The sequence below is a fragment of the Lactuca virosa genome, chromosome 6 (genome assembly GCF_052849685.1).
Source record: "Lactuca virosa cultivar CGN04683 chromosome 6, Lactuca_virosa_CGN04683_v6, whole genome shotgun sequence".
NCBI lineage: Eukaryota > Viridiplantae > Streptophyta > Magnoliopsida > Asterales > Asteraceae > Lactuca > Lactuca virosa.
In genome coordinates, this window is record NC_136431.1 from 101,838,961 (window position 1) to 101,855,057 (window position 16,097).

The window sequence follows — 16,097 nt, forward strand, 5'->3', positions numbered from 1 at the left end:
ACTGATATGGTGATTGGTTTCCGATTCGATCGCCGGTTCAACCCGGCTTCCATAATTTTTATGTATTTTCTATTAATATACATAGATATATATAAAACCAAGAATTTACCTACATCTGGCAGTCGTACACTCCGGTTAACTTTATGGATCGAACGGTTTTAAAGAAATTGTCCGGTTCTATCCAGTCTAGAAATTGGCATAAAACCGGTCTTTGACTCTTTGTAGAACCGATCTCATCTCCGGTTTCCGGTCCGACCAAGTCAACCGACCGACTCGAACCGGTTTTTAAAACATTGTCTACAATGCATGAGAGTTTTTTCATTTTAAAAAAAAAAAAAAAAAAAAAATACTAGTTCGTTATTTCTCTGTAATAGAGTAGAGGTTTTTCATTTTCTTTTTTATGGGTTGTTTCTATAGTTTGTTACTTAGTTACAATTTGGTGGAAAACATATAAGACCTACATTATTATTGATAAATCTCATGACAAAACCTTTTTGGAAAAACTTTGGTTTGAAAAAAGATGCCCCAATGACTTTTTATTATTATTTAGAGTTTTCGGTTTGAAAAAACTTCTAAAAATCATTTAGTGTGGATCTCTAATAAACTAATTATTTTATAATTGTTTTTAGGAATCTTCAACAAAAGACTGAAGTGTTAGTTGCTACATGAGTACAACAGTACAAGGGACAGAAATATAGATATATAAAGAAAAAAAATACTTTAATTAGACTTTTCACTTTATTTTAAGTGACATCAAACTCTGAGACAATTTAGGATTCATCATCAAACGATTCTTCATCGCTAAATCTTTGTAACTCTTTCTAAATTCTCTTTATATTAATCATTAGAGTTTGTTATACGTGAATAGCTTGTACGGTTTGTTGATATAGTAGTCTTTGGACTCTTATTGAGAAATAAAGTTTATGACTCAAAATTTGGGAAGTTATTAGCAGCCGAGATTGTAATGCATATAAAGAGCTCATAATTCTTTCTCATTATTGATTTGAGACAGTATGTCATATTCTGAATTTTTTTACCTTTTAAAATAATCAAAAATGGCTTCTTCTTTTTTTTCTTTTGAAACGTCAAACTATCATACTTCTAATCTAATCTTAAACACCATCTATGTCTCCTAGTGATTTACCTTTTAAAATAATCAAAAATGGCTTCTTCTTTTTTTTTTTTTTTTGAAACGTCAAACTATCATACTTCTAATCTATTCTTAAACACCATCTATGTCTCCTAGTGAGACTTGAACACAGAACCTCTCATTTTAGAAAGTCACTCATTACCGCTAGGCCAAAGGCCTTTTGGTCCCAAATGGCTATTATTAGGAAGCTTTGGACCATAATGGTTGTTTTGGAAAAAAAAGGGCCAACATAGATGGGTTTATTTCTAGCATTTGGCCTTAATCATATACGTAGATGAATCAACTGTGATATGTTTGACTAGAAATTGTTAAAAAAAAATGAAAATTAATAGAATTGAAGGCATCACATGCCTTCGGGCATGGTCCACACCATTGTATTTCGAAATGTTTAATGTCATCTTTTTTCAATAAAATATTTGATTTTAAGTACCAATATCACATATAGTTTACATCTCCTATATTTGTTTAACTTTTTATTAGATTTAAGTCAAAAACAATTTTTTTTTTCTCGAAATTCCGGAATTGTTCTTCTGATTTCGGACTTATTCTTGAAATTCCAGAGTTTTTGTTTTTTTTTTCAAAATGCAAAGTTTTAGTCCGGAATCCGGAATATTGGTCCGAATATACTTTTTTGTTAGAAAAAATGTTTTTTCTTGGTCTGGAATGCCCATTCCGGACCAAGTAGTTATTTTGCCAAAAATATTTTTTTTTGGTTATTTTTTTTAAATAAACACTAAAAAAATGGTTAGATTTCTTAATTTCCCTAATAAAAATATGAAAGTAGGATGCGATAAAAATGTAAAATATCCATGACTTCTTTTTCTTACAAATAACAACAAAGATTAATTGAAAGATAATCATATGGTTAAAAGCAATAAATAGCAACGTACTTTTATTTATTTATTTATTATATCATCCTACTTTTATTTCTTCTATTACAACATTGTACTTTCATTTTTTTTCTTACTAAGGCATTGTAATTCGATAATCTTTAAAAAATTTCAACAGTGCAAATCCTTAACAATTTTTGTCGGTTGATGCCCAAAATTATTTAAACAGGAGCAAATTATTCAAATAATTGGCTTAATTCAAGGATAAAGTTCATTATGAAACACAATTACAACTCTAAGATAAAAAATTTAACAATACATGCTCTTAAAGAAACAATTAAAATCCATAAAAGATACATGATGTTCTTGAATAAATACAACTACAAAGATAACATATAACAATAAGCAACATTAAATCGATAATAAATAGCATATAACTAAGGTATCATTTATAAGAGTAATTAGGAGCCAACAGTTTTATTTTTCTATACCTTTTGAGAAGGACTTAATGTCCTCGATCTTTATTTTCTTCAATTTGAGACATTATACTTTGAAAAATCTTCCCAATTACAGAAGTGAAAATTGATTTGTATTATAGAAAAGAATCAGAAAAATACAAACATACATTGTGTTCCATGAATCAAACAACTAAACCTCCACTAATCATCCATCAATCTTGATAATTCTTTCTTCTTCCAAACAACATTTTCATAACCAAATAACTTCACAAAACAAGAAACCAACTGTTCTTGAACCACTTCTTCATCAGGAAGCACAATATCAGTCTCTTTTGCCAAAGATGTGACATCTTTATCAGCAATTCCACAAGGCACAATATGTTTAAAATAACTCAAATCAGGATCAATATTAAAAGCTAAACCATGTGATGTAATCCCAGATGAAATCCTAACTCCAATTGCACCAATCTTTCTTTCACCAACCCAAACCCCAGTTTCACATTTCCTTTGACCATGAGCTTTGACCCCATAAATAGAAGCTAAGTCAATCATGGTTGACTCAAGATTTTCAACATATTTCCTAGCTCCTAAACCGATTTCTCTTAAGGAAATAATAGGGTATAGAATGGCTTGATGAGGGCCATGAAATGTAATGTCACCTCCCCTTTGTGTGTAATGAAGTTCAGCACCCATGGATTTAAGCTCAGATTCGGGAATAAGTAAGTTGTAATCTGTTCTACGTTTGCCTAGTGTGTATGTAGGTGGATGTTGTAAGGATAAAAGGGTATCAGAAATCTTACTGATTTTCCTATCGGAAGCTAGCTTTTCTTGCAATTTAAGGGCTTCTAAGTAATTGAGTGTCCCCAGCTTCCATACCTCAAGATTCCGAGGAATTCTCATTCCCTGATAAAAAGAATATCAGATTGAATTATCTCATAGCACATTTAAAGCTTGAGATCGTAGAAGGATATGCACTCATGTCTTGTTTTAATTTTTCGGATTTTAGTTCCCTAACTTTGATTTGGGTACAGAAGAATCACAGAAGCGAAACTCACTTTGGCATTATAACAAACAGGTTATGAGCACCAGTTTTCAATCTAAACGAAACGAAGAAGATTTGAAAAAGTGTAGATCTTTGGAAGATAAACAACTTTCACAGCTCTTACGCATCGATTGATAATAGAATTGAAGAATAAAGCAAGGAAAAAAAACGAAGATAGCAGGAAAAAAACGACACAGTGAATGTTTCTATTTTACAACTCTTATGCATCAATTGATAAACTCAGTGAACCAACAAAGTATTCTAACATAAACCAGGGAAGAGAAGGAAGAATAAAGCTAGGGGGAAAAATCGACAGCAGGAAAAAAAAACGAATATGGCAGGAAAAATTGAACAAAAACGAACCTAGGAGTGGGGTCGACGGTCTCCAGTGTTGCTGTGGGGGTGCGACGGTCTCCGACCGGTGGCTTCACAGGGGAGAAGGCGGCGACTGGGGAGGTCTCGCGGAGGAAACGATCGACAGATGGAGACGTCTGTGATTGACTTCGCTTTTGCTCCAATGTAAAGCTATTTCCTTTTCACTATTCTATCCATTTTCTTTTTTGGAAGAAATAAATAGTAGATATCGAAGTCGTTGTAGTATAGTGGTAAGTATTTCCGCCTGTCACGCGGATGACCCGGGTTCGATCCCCGGCAACGGCGACCTTTTTTGATAATATTTTTTTTAATTGGCGAAAGACCATGATGAATTAATGACAATAAATAAGACGAAAATGGAGAAGGATGAGGGCCCAATGTTCAATAGTACTTTTAATCTAATAGATACTTATATTATATTTTGTGTTTTTTTAATTAGTACTTTAATCTAATAGATATAATAGATAGATACTTATAATATATTTTATGTTTTTCTTAATTGAACCTTAACTTTTTTTTATTTTTTTGTGTATTTTCATTATTCCGATCTGGATCTTTTAGTATTTTTTCCAAAAAAATGTTGTAAAATACAAGGCATTTTTCGGAAAACCCTAAAAAAGTTAGGATTTATTTGTAAAAAGACAGAAGATTAGATGCTTTTTTGGAAAAATAAAATAAACTAAAATAAACAAAGTTGATGGTTTATTTTGAAAAAAAAAATTAATCCGAAAAAAGACAAATATAAGATCTTTTATAAAAATAACTCATTGTTTGACATGTGTATAATCCTCAAATAACAAAAAATAATTAAATAACTCTAGTTAAAATATATAGGATAAAAACTAGCAGATTTCCTGCAACTTTGTGGCTTCTTTGTCTCAAGTCCATATTCATGAGGTTTATAGACTACAGACATTTTACCGCCCTATTGTCACAAGGGTCTAATGCTTACGTACATACTTTTTTTTTTCTCTCGAAAAGCAAACGTTACATTCTAACACCCATCTAAAATAATATTAAAATCCAAAAACAAAGTCAAAAACTAACAAGTATAAAAACCAACTACATCTCCACAACAAACATAAACATACATACAACATATCACCATTTGTAATGTGCAAATGTTATATATCTACAACCACATTGCTCACTCATGAACACTTTTTCATTTCCATAAAAAAAAAAAAAATCTCATGAAGAGCAGGAGAGCATGCGGACACCTGGACGATAAGCCCATGCAGGAGGCAATCGCGCGTATTTTTCCATTCCAGGTTGCTCATCATACGGCCTTTCTATCACTTTAAGCAATCGCCTCACCTCATCAAAGTCCCCTTGTTCAGCCATGTCTATTGCACTTTGGCAAAGATAGTTCCTCAATATGTACTTTGGGTTCACTGAGTTCATCAAAGCTTTTCTTTCCTCATCTCCAACTCCACTAGCCAATAGCTGTTCATAAAAGTAATCAAACAAATTAGCAATCTAATTTTCTGTTTTATATTTATGTCTCACTTAGATCATTTTGTTAGACTTTTAGCTTAATGGTTTGGTTTTGTACTTTGCAAATGGTTTGGTTTTGTACTTTTGTATTAAAAGTGAGATGACCCAAGAAAGTCAAACTATTTTTTACCAAATGACAGAAATTTGACTGTTTTTGAAAAGGGGAAATTTCAGGAAATGGCAACGTACCTTACTCTTTCTATCAATATAGGCAATGTACTTTATTTTACTCATAATAGCAACATACTTAGATTTCCTTACCAATAATAGCAACGAGTGGTGATGAAAATTATAAACTAAAGGGGCCAAAACTAAAAACACCCTAACTTCAAAACTACAGGGACTAAAACTGTACTTAGATGAAAATTATAAACTACAGATACCAAAAATGTAACTATTGACATTAAAAATTACAGGGACCAAAAATATAATTATTGGAATTAAAAACTATAGGGACCAAAAATGTAATTGTTGAAATTAAAAACTACAGGGACCAAAAATGTAATAACTGGAATTAGAAACTACAGTCTACAGGAACTAAAACTGTAATTATGCAAATTAAAAATACGAGGACCAAAACTGTAATTATCCTAAATTAAAAACTACATGGACCAAAATTGTATCGAACGCAAATTAATTAATGTAAACTATAAACTACATTGACCAAAACTGTAACTATTAAAATTAAAAACTATAGGGACCAAAACTGTAATTAGGGCATTTCCTGATATGAAAAATAAAATACATTGCTATTATGAATAAACAAATATAAGTAGGTTGCTATTATGGGCAAAAAAAAAGTAGGTAATGAAGTAAATTGCTATTATTATTAGAAAATCAAAATCAAAAGCACGTTGTTATTTATTTTTATTATTGAACTTATTTAATGACATTTGTCAACGAATATTCAAGATAATCAGATTTTACCTCCTCTATGTAAATTTTGACCCAACTAATCCAAGCCTCTTTCCGCTCTTTTCCAATATCCAACAAAGCAGCTTTGAGTGGAATCAGCAATTCCTCTTCTGGAGTACTGGAATCAGCTTTGATGTTGGAAAGTAATCTAAAGAAATTCGTGTAGTCAACTTTGTCAACTGCCATATTGTTAAGCAGTTTGCTTATCAGTTGTTTATTATATTTTGGTAGCCCGAGTTTTTTTGTCATTACTGATTGGTAGTCATCCATAAATTTCGTTCCATATCTGCACACAAAAAAAAAATGAATGTTTTGGGGAAGGAGCAAAAGGGTAAAAGGGTAAAATTACCTTTCGAGGGCGTAATCGGATTCTTTTTCGTTAATTAAGTGAGCAGATGAAAGAGTTGAAGCAAACTGAGCAATGTTCCATAACCCAACATCGGGTTGATTTGCAAAACAATATCGTCTTCCTGGAAGATCTGTAGTGTTTGGTGTAAAACTTGGATCAAAAGCATCTAAAAATCCAAAAGGCCCATAATCAATTGTGAGCCCTAATACACTCATGTTATCTGTATTCATCACACCATGTGTAAACCCAACACCCTGCCATTTTGCAATCATGGAAGCAGTTCTTTCAGCAACTTCCACTGCCCAAGCTGTAAAATTTTACAAAAATGTCAAAATCTATAAAAGTATAAAACAATCGTTCAGTTTAATCTTTATATGTTTTTTTTATTCAATTAAGTCTCAAAAACCGGTAATTGTATTTATTTTGACCCTTTTACCCGGTCAACAGGTCGTCCCACTTTTGACTCATATTTTAAATTTTATTTCAAATTTGGTGTAAAGTTTACACTTTTGGCCCAGATTTCAAAATTTTGTTACAAATTCATCATAAATTTAGTTTTTTTTTACATTTTTTTTTCAGGATTTTGTTACGAATATGATTTTATACAGCAAAAAAACATATTCGAAACAAAATTTTGAAAAATAAGATGTAAAAAAACTAAATTTATGATGAATTCGTAACAAAATTTGAAATCTGGGCCAAAAGTGTAAATTTTGGACCAAATTTGTTATAAAATTTAAAATCTGGGTCAAAAGTGTAAATTTTGAAAGTTGGATGAAGGTAAAAGAGTCAAAATAAATACAATTAGCGGTTTTTGAAACTTAATTGAATAAAAAAACATATAAGGACTAAATCGATTATGAGGTCAAAATATAAGGACTTTTATGGAGTTTTCCCTAGTTTTTTTACATTACCTGCGTATTTATTTGAAGTTAGATCTACTACAGAGTCGTTTTCTTGGCCTGTTGAAAAGGATAAACTATCACTTTTGTTCATATTTTCTATATGAGGAAAATGGTGTCTGATTGTGTAATCAGCTAAAGCTTGAACAATTTTAAGGTCTTCTTTTCCTCGTGAAGCGTGTAGTTGAAATGAACCAAAACGTAAAAAAGATGGTGAAACTCTGCATACAGCTGCACCAGGTTCATCTTTTGGATTTCCACTGTAAATATATTACAGAAAATAAGCTCTCAAATCTCAAGATTCGTTTGAATGAAAAAGAATTATAGTTTAATAGTAGAAACTTACTCATAGAACATATCACGGGTGACATATTTTCCAGTTGTTACAAGGCTAAGTGCACGAGTAGTTGGGATTCCAAGACTATGAATTGCTTCACTGCAAAGAAATTCTCTAATGCTGCTACGAAGAACAGCTAAACCATCTGCAAACCTGCTATATGGAGTCTTTCCTGCACCTTTCAATTGAAGCTCCCATCTTTCATTCTTTGAATTCACAAGCTCTCCTAGTGTTATGGCTCTACCATCGCCCAATTGTCCAGCCCACATTCCAAATTGATGCCCTCCATAACATTGAGCATAAGATAATCTGAAAAGATTATGGAATAGGGATGATGAAATTTCGGGTGAAAGGTCGAGAGGAAGGTGAAGAGTGAAGACAGACTTACCCTCCTACTAATGGAGATGCCCCGGAGAACAGAAGTGGGAAGTCGGGTCTTTCAAACCTGGAACATGAAGAGAAGTTCAAGATTGGGAGAATGGAAAATGGGATTTGATGTGTAGGGAGAGGATTCGAGGAACTCACTCTTTAGGATCTAAATCGAGAATTTCCGCGACTGATTCTGACCATGCGACTAGTTGGGGGTTTTCGACTTGAACAGATGGGGATACTTTTGAATAACACGCATGAAGGACCTGGAAATTTAAGAGATTTCGATAGTTGTTTTGTTAGGGTTCTTAGATTTTACGATCTCATTTCCATGGAAGTGAGGTTAATATTCACTGTTTAGTCTTAGAGAGCTAGAAAACCTAAATGTCAATTGAATCGTTATGCGATAAATGAAAAACCTACGAATTTAAGCATAGAAAATCATCGATTTGGGGGAAAAGGGATGTTAGTAAATGAAATGGAAACGATCAATGGATGAATGGATTCACCTCTCGGGGCATGATGTCCGTACGAGGATCGCCGGGGAGCTCACGAACAAACGAGTGGTCCCAATTCAAATCCTCAAGGTTCAACTTCACTCGTTTATCTTCGCTCAAACTCTGTTTCTTCAATCCATCGGCGACCGAATCAACCGACAAACCCACAGGCGACTCCATGGAAGCGTTCGTTGAGAAAGCCGGCACTTTTTTATGTAATTTCAAGACTTTTGAGGGGGAGTAAAAGAAGAGGGGGCGGAGGCGGTGGCGGAAGGCGGTGGAGGAGGTGAAAGAGATGGAGATGGATGAAGAGGAGGTCTGAGAGAGTGAGGCGCACAAATGAGACAACATTGTTGCGGTTTTTGTTTACTTGTGCACCAAAAGGGAAAATAGTATTTGTGACATTTTCAACGTTCATTGCTAGGAAGGTAGTGCATACATGACTTTTGATCAAGATTATTAAGGGCTATGAATTTGACACCACAATATGCAATGGAAATTTGTATTTCTAGAAGCAAAATGTGTACATATTTTATATATATTTCTGCAAACACATGAAAACCCGTCGATGTTTTTGTTCATACCATATCTCATTCTCCCCTAGTCGCTTAGTCATTTGTACGTGTACACAAGAAGTTTGATTTTGACAAAATTTGTTGTTTCATGGTTAGTTATATGGCTAATCATGAAAATGACCAAACGCAATATAATATATTGATATTGATATCCTTTATAATAAAGTTCTAAAGTAGTTTTTTATTAATCATAAAATTGGGTTTCCATGATCATTGGCGTATGTTATTTCTTTCTTTTTTTTCGAACGGTAAAGATATAAAAAAACTAGCAAGAAGCTAGACAAAAACCTAAAAAAATTGCATGCAAAAGATAGCAAGAGTTGGATCATGAACCAAACAACCAAATTCAAGTTTAGGCTACAACACTTATAAGTAGCCCAAAGAAACGATTGAGTAACAATCTGGTCAAACAACGAACTATTTTAGGAATTCTTCTACCAAAAATACAGTCATTACGAAATCGCTTCTTTTAACCCATTTTGTAAAAATAAAGGCCGTAAAATCGCTAGATTGTATTAAGTTGGTCAATTATCGATTGATTAGTCGGTATCGTCAGGATTAGTCGACAATCCTAAGTTGTAATATATATATATATATATATATATATATATATATATATATATATATATATATATCATAAAAAAATAAGTTAATATGACTAATACAGCACTAATATTTTCTTAAATAGTTTTTATTAAAATAAATTCATTAAGGTGTTAAAAATTCATGGGCTTGGACAACTTTACTAATGATCTATACAGAAATTAATCAGTAGACGTCGCGCAGTCGGTCGCGTACAACTTAGTAATTAAACAGAGATTAATCATGTGATTTTTACAACCATGGCAATAACTATGTGAAACTCTCTAGACGAAATCTCTTAAGTGACAACATCTATGCAACTATTTTGGACACAAGACTATATCATATAAAAGCAATTGTTCTTACTTGTTTTCTTAATTTCTTCTTCTAGTTTTCTTTCGTAGAAAAAGGGTAATTTGCAAATCGTATGTTAAATAGTACATTTTAGACTTTTTAAAGTTCGACTTTATGCACGTATATTAATTGGTAATCTAGTCTTGTTTTTATGAAAGTATAGTTCACAAGTTAAGGATATTTTGCAAAACCATTGAACATTGTCTTTAACTTTTATTTATTTTTACTAATTTTCATTGTGTTTATCGATTAATTGTGTGTTGGACCTATTAGTACTAGTTTAATCAACTAGTTTAGACTCCCATTACGAAAATTATGCTTCGCAAATAATGCATAATAGTGGTAGAATTTAGAAATGCAATGAAAATGTACATAAATGTGTCTTAATAATGTAGTCCCTTGAAGTTTCATATTGTCTTATGTAATCTACCACCACATGTTGGTATATTGTCTTATGTAATCTACCACCATATGTATGATAATACTTTTCTATGACATGTTTTAGTTATCTGAAATACTGGTTTTTGATTATGAAATGAGTTAACACTATGGATGTTTCAGGCTACTTGTTTTATAATTAGTTAATTAAAAATGAAATTTTTTGCTATGAATTTTTGGGATGTTACAGCTAAGGAAGGCTCATGTGAAGAGATTGGGCCTAATTGGAAATTGGGGTCATATGTTGGGCCTTGATGGATTGTTTAACTTTTGGGCCTTTTGATTGTGATTTAGGTTTTCATTCTTGGACTAAGTTGTGTTAGGGGTAAAATAGTCTTTTTATCCCCATGCAAGGATTTTTGGTTAATGATGTAGATCCCAAATGTTAATTAGTTGTTTTTGGCAATTGATAGCTCGGGGAGCTGTAGGACCAACAGTCAGAGATCATTTGTTTCATTCAGCTTTTCGAGGTGAGTTTTCCTCACCGGGTTTAGCGGGTCTAAGGCACCAAGGCCGACTCTTGATGATTATGTTGTTATACTTGTTGTCTATGTGATACTTGTATGTGTTTGTATATGTTTGCTTATATGGGTGGGGTACGTATTGTAAGTGTGGGTGGGGCCCATACTGCGAGTGTGGGTGGGGCTCGTATCTCATTTGGGCAGGGCCTATTATTCGAGTGTGGGTGGGGCCCGTATGTGATATGTTTGGTATGTGGTATCTTAGGGAGACTCACTAAGCTTTGTGCTTACGGATTTTAGTTTGTGTTTCAAGTACTTCCGGTTCCAAGGGGAAGGGCTCGAGTTGACTGCACCACATACACCATGGGGATTCCGCATTTGATATTTCCTCTGATTTTGATAACACATGATACATTGATTTTGTTGAGTTGTATGGATGATATTTGAAAAATACTATTTTGTCTATTATGAAAACGAAATTTTTGGGACCATGTTTTTGGATGTTACAAGTTGGTATCAGAGCTTGGTTTGAGGGATTCAGGCACACTTTCGGGGGTTTCTGAACTCAAACTGAGGATTTGGTAAGTTTTTAAAAGATAAACATATTTAAGAAAAGGTGTTCTAAAATAATAAAGGGTGTGGTGCGTGCAATCAGTCGAGCTCAAGTAAGTTCTACCAAAATACCCATACATGTTTATGATATGTTTGAATTGAGAATTGTGATAGCATGTTAGTTTAGGGCTAAGGATCTAGGAGAGATGCCTTTGTATGCCTGTTGTATGAGCTTATAGATTTGCATGCTAGTACTGATCATTCAGTAATAGGATGGCCTGATTAGGTGATGTTTGGTTCTGATTACTTGATGCTCGAATGTTGCCTGCTTTGTGCTTTTAGGAGTTTTAATTAGCTTCAGCTAACTAGTAAACGAATATGCTAAGTTACATATTATTGGAACTAAATAATTTTAGAGGGTTAGGTTTGAACTCTATTGCGTAGCTCTTGTTTAAGTCCAACCATTGTAGTGTGAGACCTCTCATTCGAATAATTATCTAGTTTTTGTGATATGTAATTGTATTCGCAAGCTAGTTAGAGGAAGTTAGCGGGAATTGCTTCTGCAACTGATAGCGGAGAGTGGTATGGAGTTTGCCCTAAGAAAACCTAGGATGAGATTTAGTGTTGGGAGCCTTATTTGTGAGGGAATTGTTGGATATAAAGTAACTTGGCTGAGTTAAGGCGCTTCTTGAGGAAAGTACAGATAGATGTGGAAGATAGTATGGGCTCGTACTACTGGAAGCAGAGGATCGGTACTCGATTCAAGGAGGGCTGCAATGAAGCCAAGGAGCTTGTGGAGTTGTGATTTCCCCGATATGTATATTGATGTGTATTCTGATGGTTTATATGATCTATTTTCAGTATGGTGGTATTGTGAGGAAGGACAGTGGGCAGTTCCGGTACTAGGGAGGGTTCAGGCTCAGGATATGGAGTCGGGCAGCTTGATGACCAAACGAGGGAGTTCATATCATTTGAGATTACGAGCAGTATCCTTGAGCATACTCATGTGATCTTTGGCTCAATCAAGGAGTGCATTATGGAGCTTCTTGATGAGCGGTTGAGTGCCTTTCGCGCTGAGATTGTGGCTTTGGTCAGGAGGCGCTCTTTAACTTTTAGGGAGTTCCGGGCATGTAGAGCATCGGATTATCATGGGGTGAGGGACCCCATTGCGAGCAGCAGGTGGTTGGCAGATGTTGCTAACGCCTTCCGTACCAGTCGTTGTCCCGAGGGGGACAAGGTCTGACTAGCTTTCTGCCTATGGAAGGACAAGGCGTGTGATTGGTGGGAGGAGGTAGGGTGTGCCATTGTAGATGATTCGATGACATGGAGTGATTCCTCGACCAGGTTCCGAGCCGAGTTTGCACCGGTGATCGAGGTACGACAGCTGGTGCGAGAGTTCCAGGATCTCCGTCGGACCATTGAGACGGTGGCTGAGATCACTGCTATGTTCATGGAGAGGGCACTTCTGGTCCTGCAGTATGTGGCGGGCGAGGAGATGAAGAATGCCTGGTGCCATGAGATGCTAAGGAGTGATATTAGGCAGTTTGTTAGCCGATCCAGCTGTAAGACGTTGGAAGACATGATAGTGAGGGCTATGGAGAGGGAGAATGATTTGGAGATGGAAAAGAAGAGGAAACCAGATTTTGTGTCCAGTGTTGAGGGTTCGAGCAAGAGGCCCAAGATAGTTGATACGAATGGGAAGGGACAGCAAGGTCGAGACCGATGTGGCAAGTGTGGTAGGTCATATCAGCAGGGATTGTACTGCTACCACAACCATCACCCCGACATCTGATCTGATTTGCTTCCAGTGCAATCAGAGGGGCCACAAGAAAGCCCATTGTCCGAGTTTGGCTGCAGCAGGACCGGTGTCAGCACCCGCTCTTGCGACATGTAGGATTACTGACGGCCGTTAGGGCTGGGGAGATGCGCCTGTGGCGAAGAGCATGGTTTTCCAACTGACGACAGAGGAGGCGTGTGCATCTCCTGATGTGGTGACAGGTATGTATCTTTTCCTTGTCTATTTATTTATATTGAATTGTTGCTTATGTTTATATGTTTTATTTTAGGATCGTTCTAGGTGAACGATATCTCTGCTTTAGTATTATTTGATTTGGGGGCTACTCAATCATTTGTATCTCTTGCGCTTAGCAAGATATCTGTTGGATCTCCAGGGGACTGGATTGTCGTTTAGATGTTAAGATTGCCGATGATATGTCTATCCGGGCTGCGAGGGTTCATCGAGGTTGTACTCTTTAACTATTCAACGAGCGGTATTCGGTGGATTTGGTTCCCATTCCTTTACGTGGGAACAAGGTTATCGTGGGCATGGATTGGTTGAGCCCTAATAGGGCAGTGATCGACTGTGAGCAACAGTTGGTTCGGGTTCGGACCCTAAGTGGGGGAGAGTTGGTGATTCAGGTCTATTTCACCACCGAGACCCTTCCGACTCAATCGATATTTTTCAACCGAACGGGTCTATTTCACCCCAGATTCCCTTCCGACTCAATCAATATTTTTCAACCGAATGAGTCTATTTCACCTCTGGGTCTATTTTACCCTAGAGTCCCTTATGGCTCCATCAGTGTTTTTCAACCGAACGAGTCTATTTCACCCTCGTGTCTATTTCACCCCCACATACATATAACATTCTGGAATACATGCATACAACAAGAGTCATAAAGACAACAAGCACATATGACACCTAGTGTCCTACAATATATCGAGAAGACTCACCTCAATCGATAACAGATAACTCTCACACCCGACCTGCTGGTCCAAGAATCTCCTCACATTACATATATAAAAACCAACGCTATTTTAGAACTATGGTAATAATCATAATCAAAGGTCCATTACATACTCTGTTTCTCTCTCTAGGGTAAAAGACCATTCCACCCTTTCTAAACTAAACCCAACAAAACATATCCCAAGGCCCAAAAATGACCTAACTTCACTTCTGGGAGTACGCCATGCATACGCCTTCCTTATGCCATGCGTATCGAGTTTCCACAGAAAGAAAAACGGGGCAAAGTCCTGTTATGCACTGCGTACTTAGGGGTTATTCCCCACGTAACCGAATAAATTGCCAACTCTCCATTAGGCTCTTAATAGCTTAAGACCAAACACACAACACTTAGATCTAACTCCAATGGACGTCTAAAGTCATAAAGTTCCTGACTTTATGACTTTGCATGGCCTAATGGAGTCGAAAACCAAACCCTATATCCTTAACATCCTCTAATGACTCCAAACCCTTACATGAGTGAAAAGCAACCATCAAGATCCAATTTTTATGACTTAGAATCCTCATACATGACAAGGTATGATAATCACAATCTCTGTAGTAGCTTTTACTCGCAAGAACTAAAACCATGGGACTAAAAGCATGGAAAACTCTAAGCTACCTTATATTTAAACCAATGAATCATAAAGTTTCAAGCTTTATACCTTCCAAGGCTTGCAAATGGGATGAAAGTTTTGGATCTTCAAGCTCCAAGCTCACCAGTGCTCCTTTAATAATTTCCTTCTTCATAAACACTCACTTAAAATGCACAAGATCCTCACAAAGTAGCTAGGGTTTCGAAATGACCGCTTTGGGGAGAGTTGAGGCTGAACATGAAGAGGCCTCAATGGACTTAAGGTGCGCAAATAGGTTCTCAACCCTAAAATTTAGGGTTTTAGGATCAGCTTGAGTGCGCCCTATGTATTGCATGAAGTCCGCGTTCCACTTAATGACTTACGCCCGACGTACACTTCATTCACGCCCATCGTAAGGACCGGATTTGCAAAGATTGAATATTTTGATCCATACATGGAAAATACTTGGAAATGGATGTTACACACTGCAGACGTTTGGTTTGTCACTTTTACTGTCGAAGTCTACAACCTGATTTTTCTTCTAAAAACAAAAACAACCTAACATTAAAAAAGCAAGACAAAATCGCAAAAATGATCAATGTGATTATCAAAATTATGTGGTTTTGATCTAAAAATATTTGATGGTGCATGAGTGGTCCAATAGTGGATATTTTTAGTGATTTTGGTCCCTATACACATGAAATTACTTTTATGCCCTTATAATTTATATCTTTCATTTTCTTTAATTGCTGAAATACTTTAATTAAATTAATTTACTTTTAATTAACTTAAAAAAATAACCTAACTCCCTATCACCTCTATCATAATACGTATGATACTAAGGAGGAGTGAATTCCAATCATCACCAGCTCCACCTTTCATCACTGGTGTCTGTAACCACTGCCGACGACCTCCATTTTCGAAATTCACCCAGTTCCTCATCTTCCTCAACCTGTTCAAGCTTTACCAAGCCATTGCAACCGCCTTTAAGATGTACCACCTACTACATGATGTCATTATTTACAACCCTACTGACCTCGCTTCGTCCCCAAATAAA

General features: G+C 35.5%; 2 protein-coding genes and 1 non-coding gene across 3 annotated transcripts; 1 reads left to right on the top strand and 2 right to left on the bottom strand.

Annotated features, from left to right (window-relative positions):
* Positions 1 to 2,547: 2,547 nt before the first annotated feature.
* On the bottom strand, positions 2,548 to 4,041 carry LIP2 (lipoyltransferase 2). Its single transcript, XM_079054333.1, has 2 exons — positions 3,844 to 4,041; positions 2,548 to 3,341 (listed from the first exon to the last, which is right to left on the bottom strand). Exon 2 carries the CDS (start codon positions 3,336 to 3,338, stop codon positions 2,640 to 2,642), a length of 699 nt encoding a protein of 232 aa, XP_078910459.1. The 5' UTR covers positions 3,339 to 3,341; positions 3,844 to 4,041; the 3' UTR covers positions 2,548 to 2,639.
* A 27-nt stretch (positions 4,042 to 4,068) lies between these two features.
* Positions 4,069 to 4,140, top strand: TRNAD-GUC (transfer RNA aspartic acid (anticodon GUC)). Its single transcript has one exon. It is a non-coding gene; the product is annotated as a tRNA-Asp (tRNA).
* A 702-nt stretch (positions 4,141 to 4,842) lies between these two features.
* Positions 4,843 to 9,126, bottom strand: LOC145119701 (uncharacterized). The gene is made up of 8 exons (XM_079055410.1): positions 8,734 to 9,126; positions 8,381 to 8,490; positions 8,244 to 8,300; positions 7,865 to 8,164; positions 7,531 to 7,778; positions 6,617 to 6,923; positions 6,280 to 6,553; positions 4,843 to 5,301 (listed from the first exon to the last, which is right to left on the bottom strand). The coding sequence occupies exons 1-8, from the start codon at positions 9,070 to 9,072 to the stop codon at positions 5,047 to 5,049; spliced, it is 1,890 nt and encodes a 629-aa protein (XP_078911536.1). The 5' UTR covers positions 9,073 to 9,126; the 3' UTR covers positions 4,843 to 5,046.
* Positions 9,127 to 16,097: the final 6,971 nt, after the last annotated feature.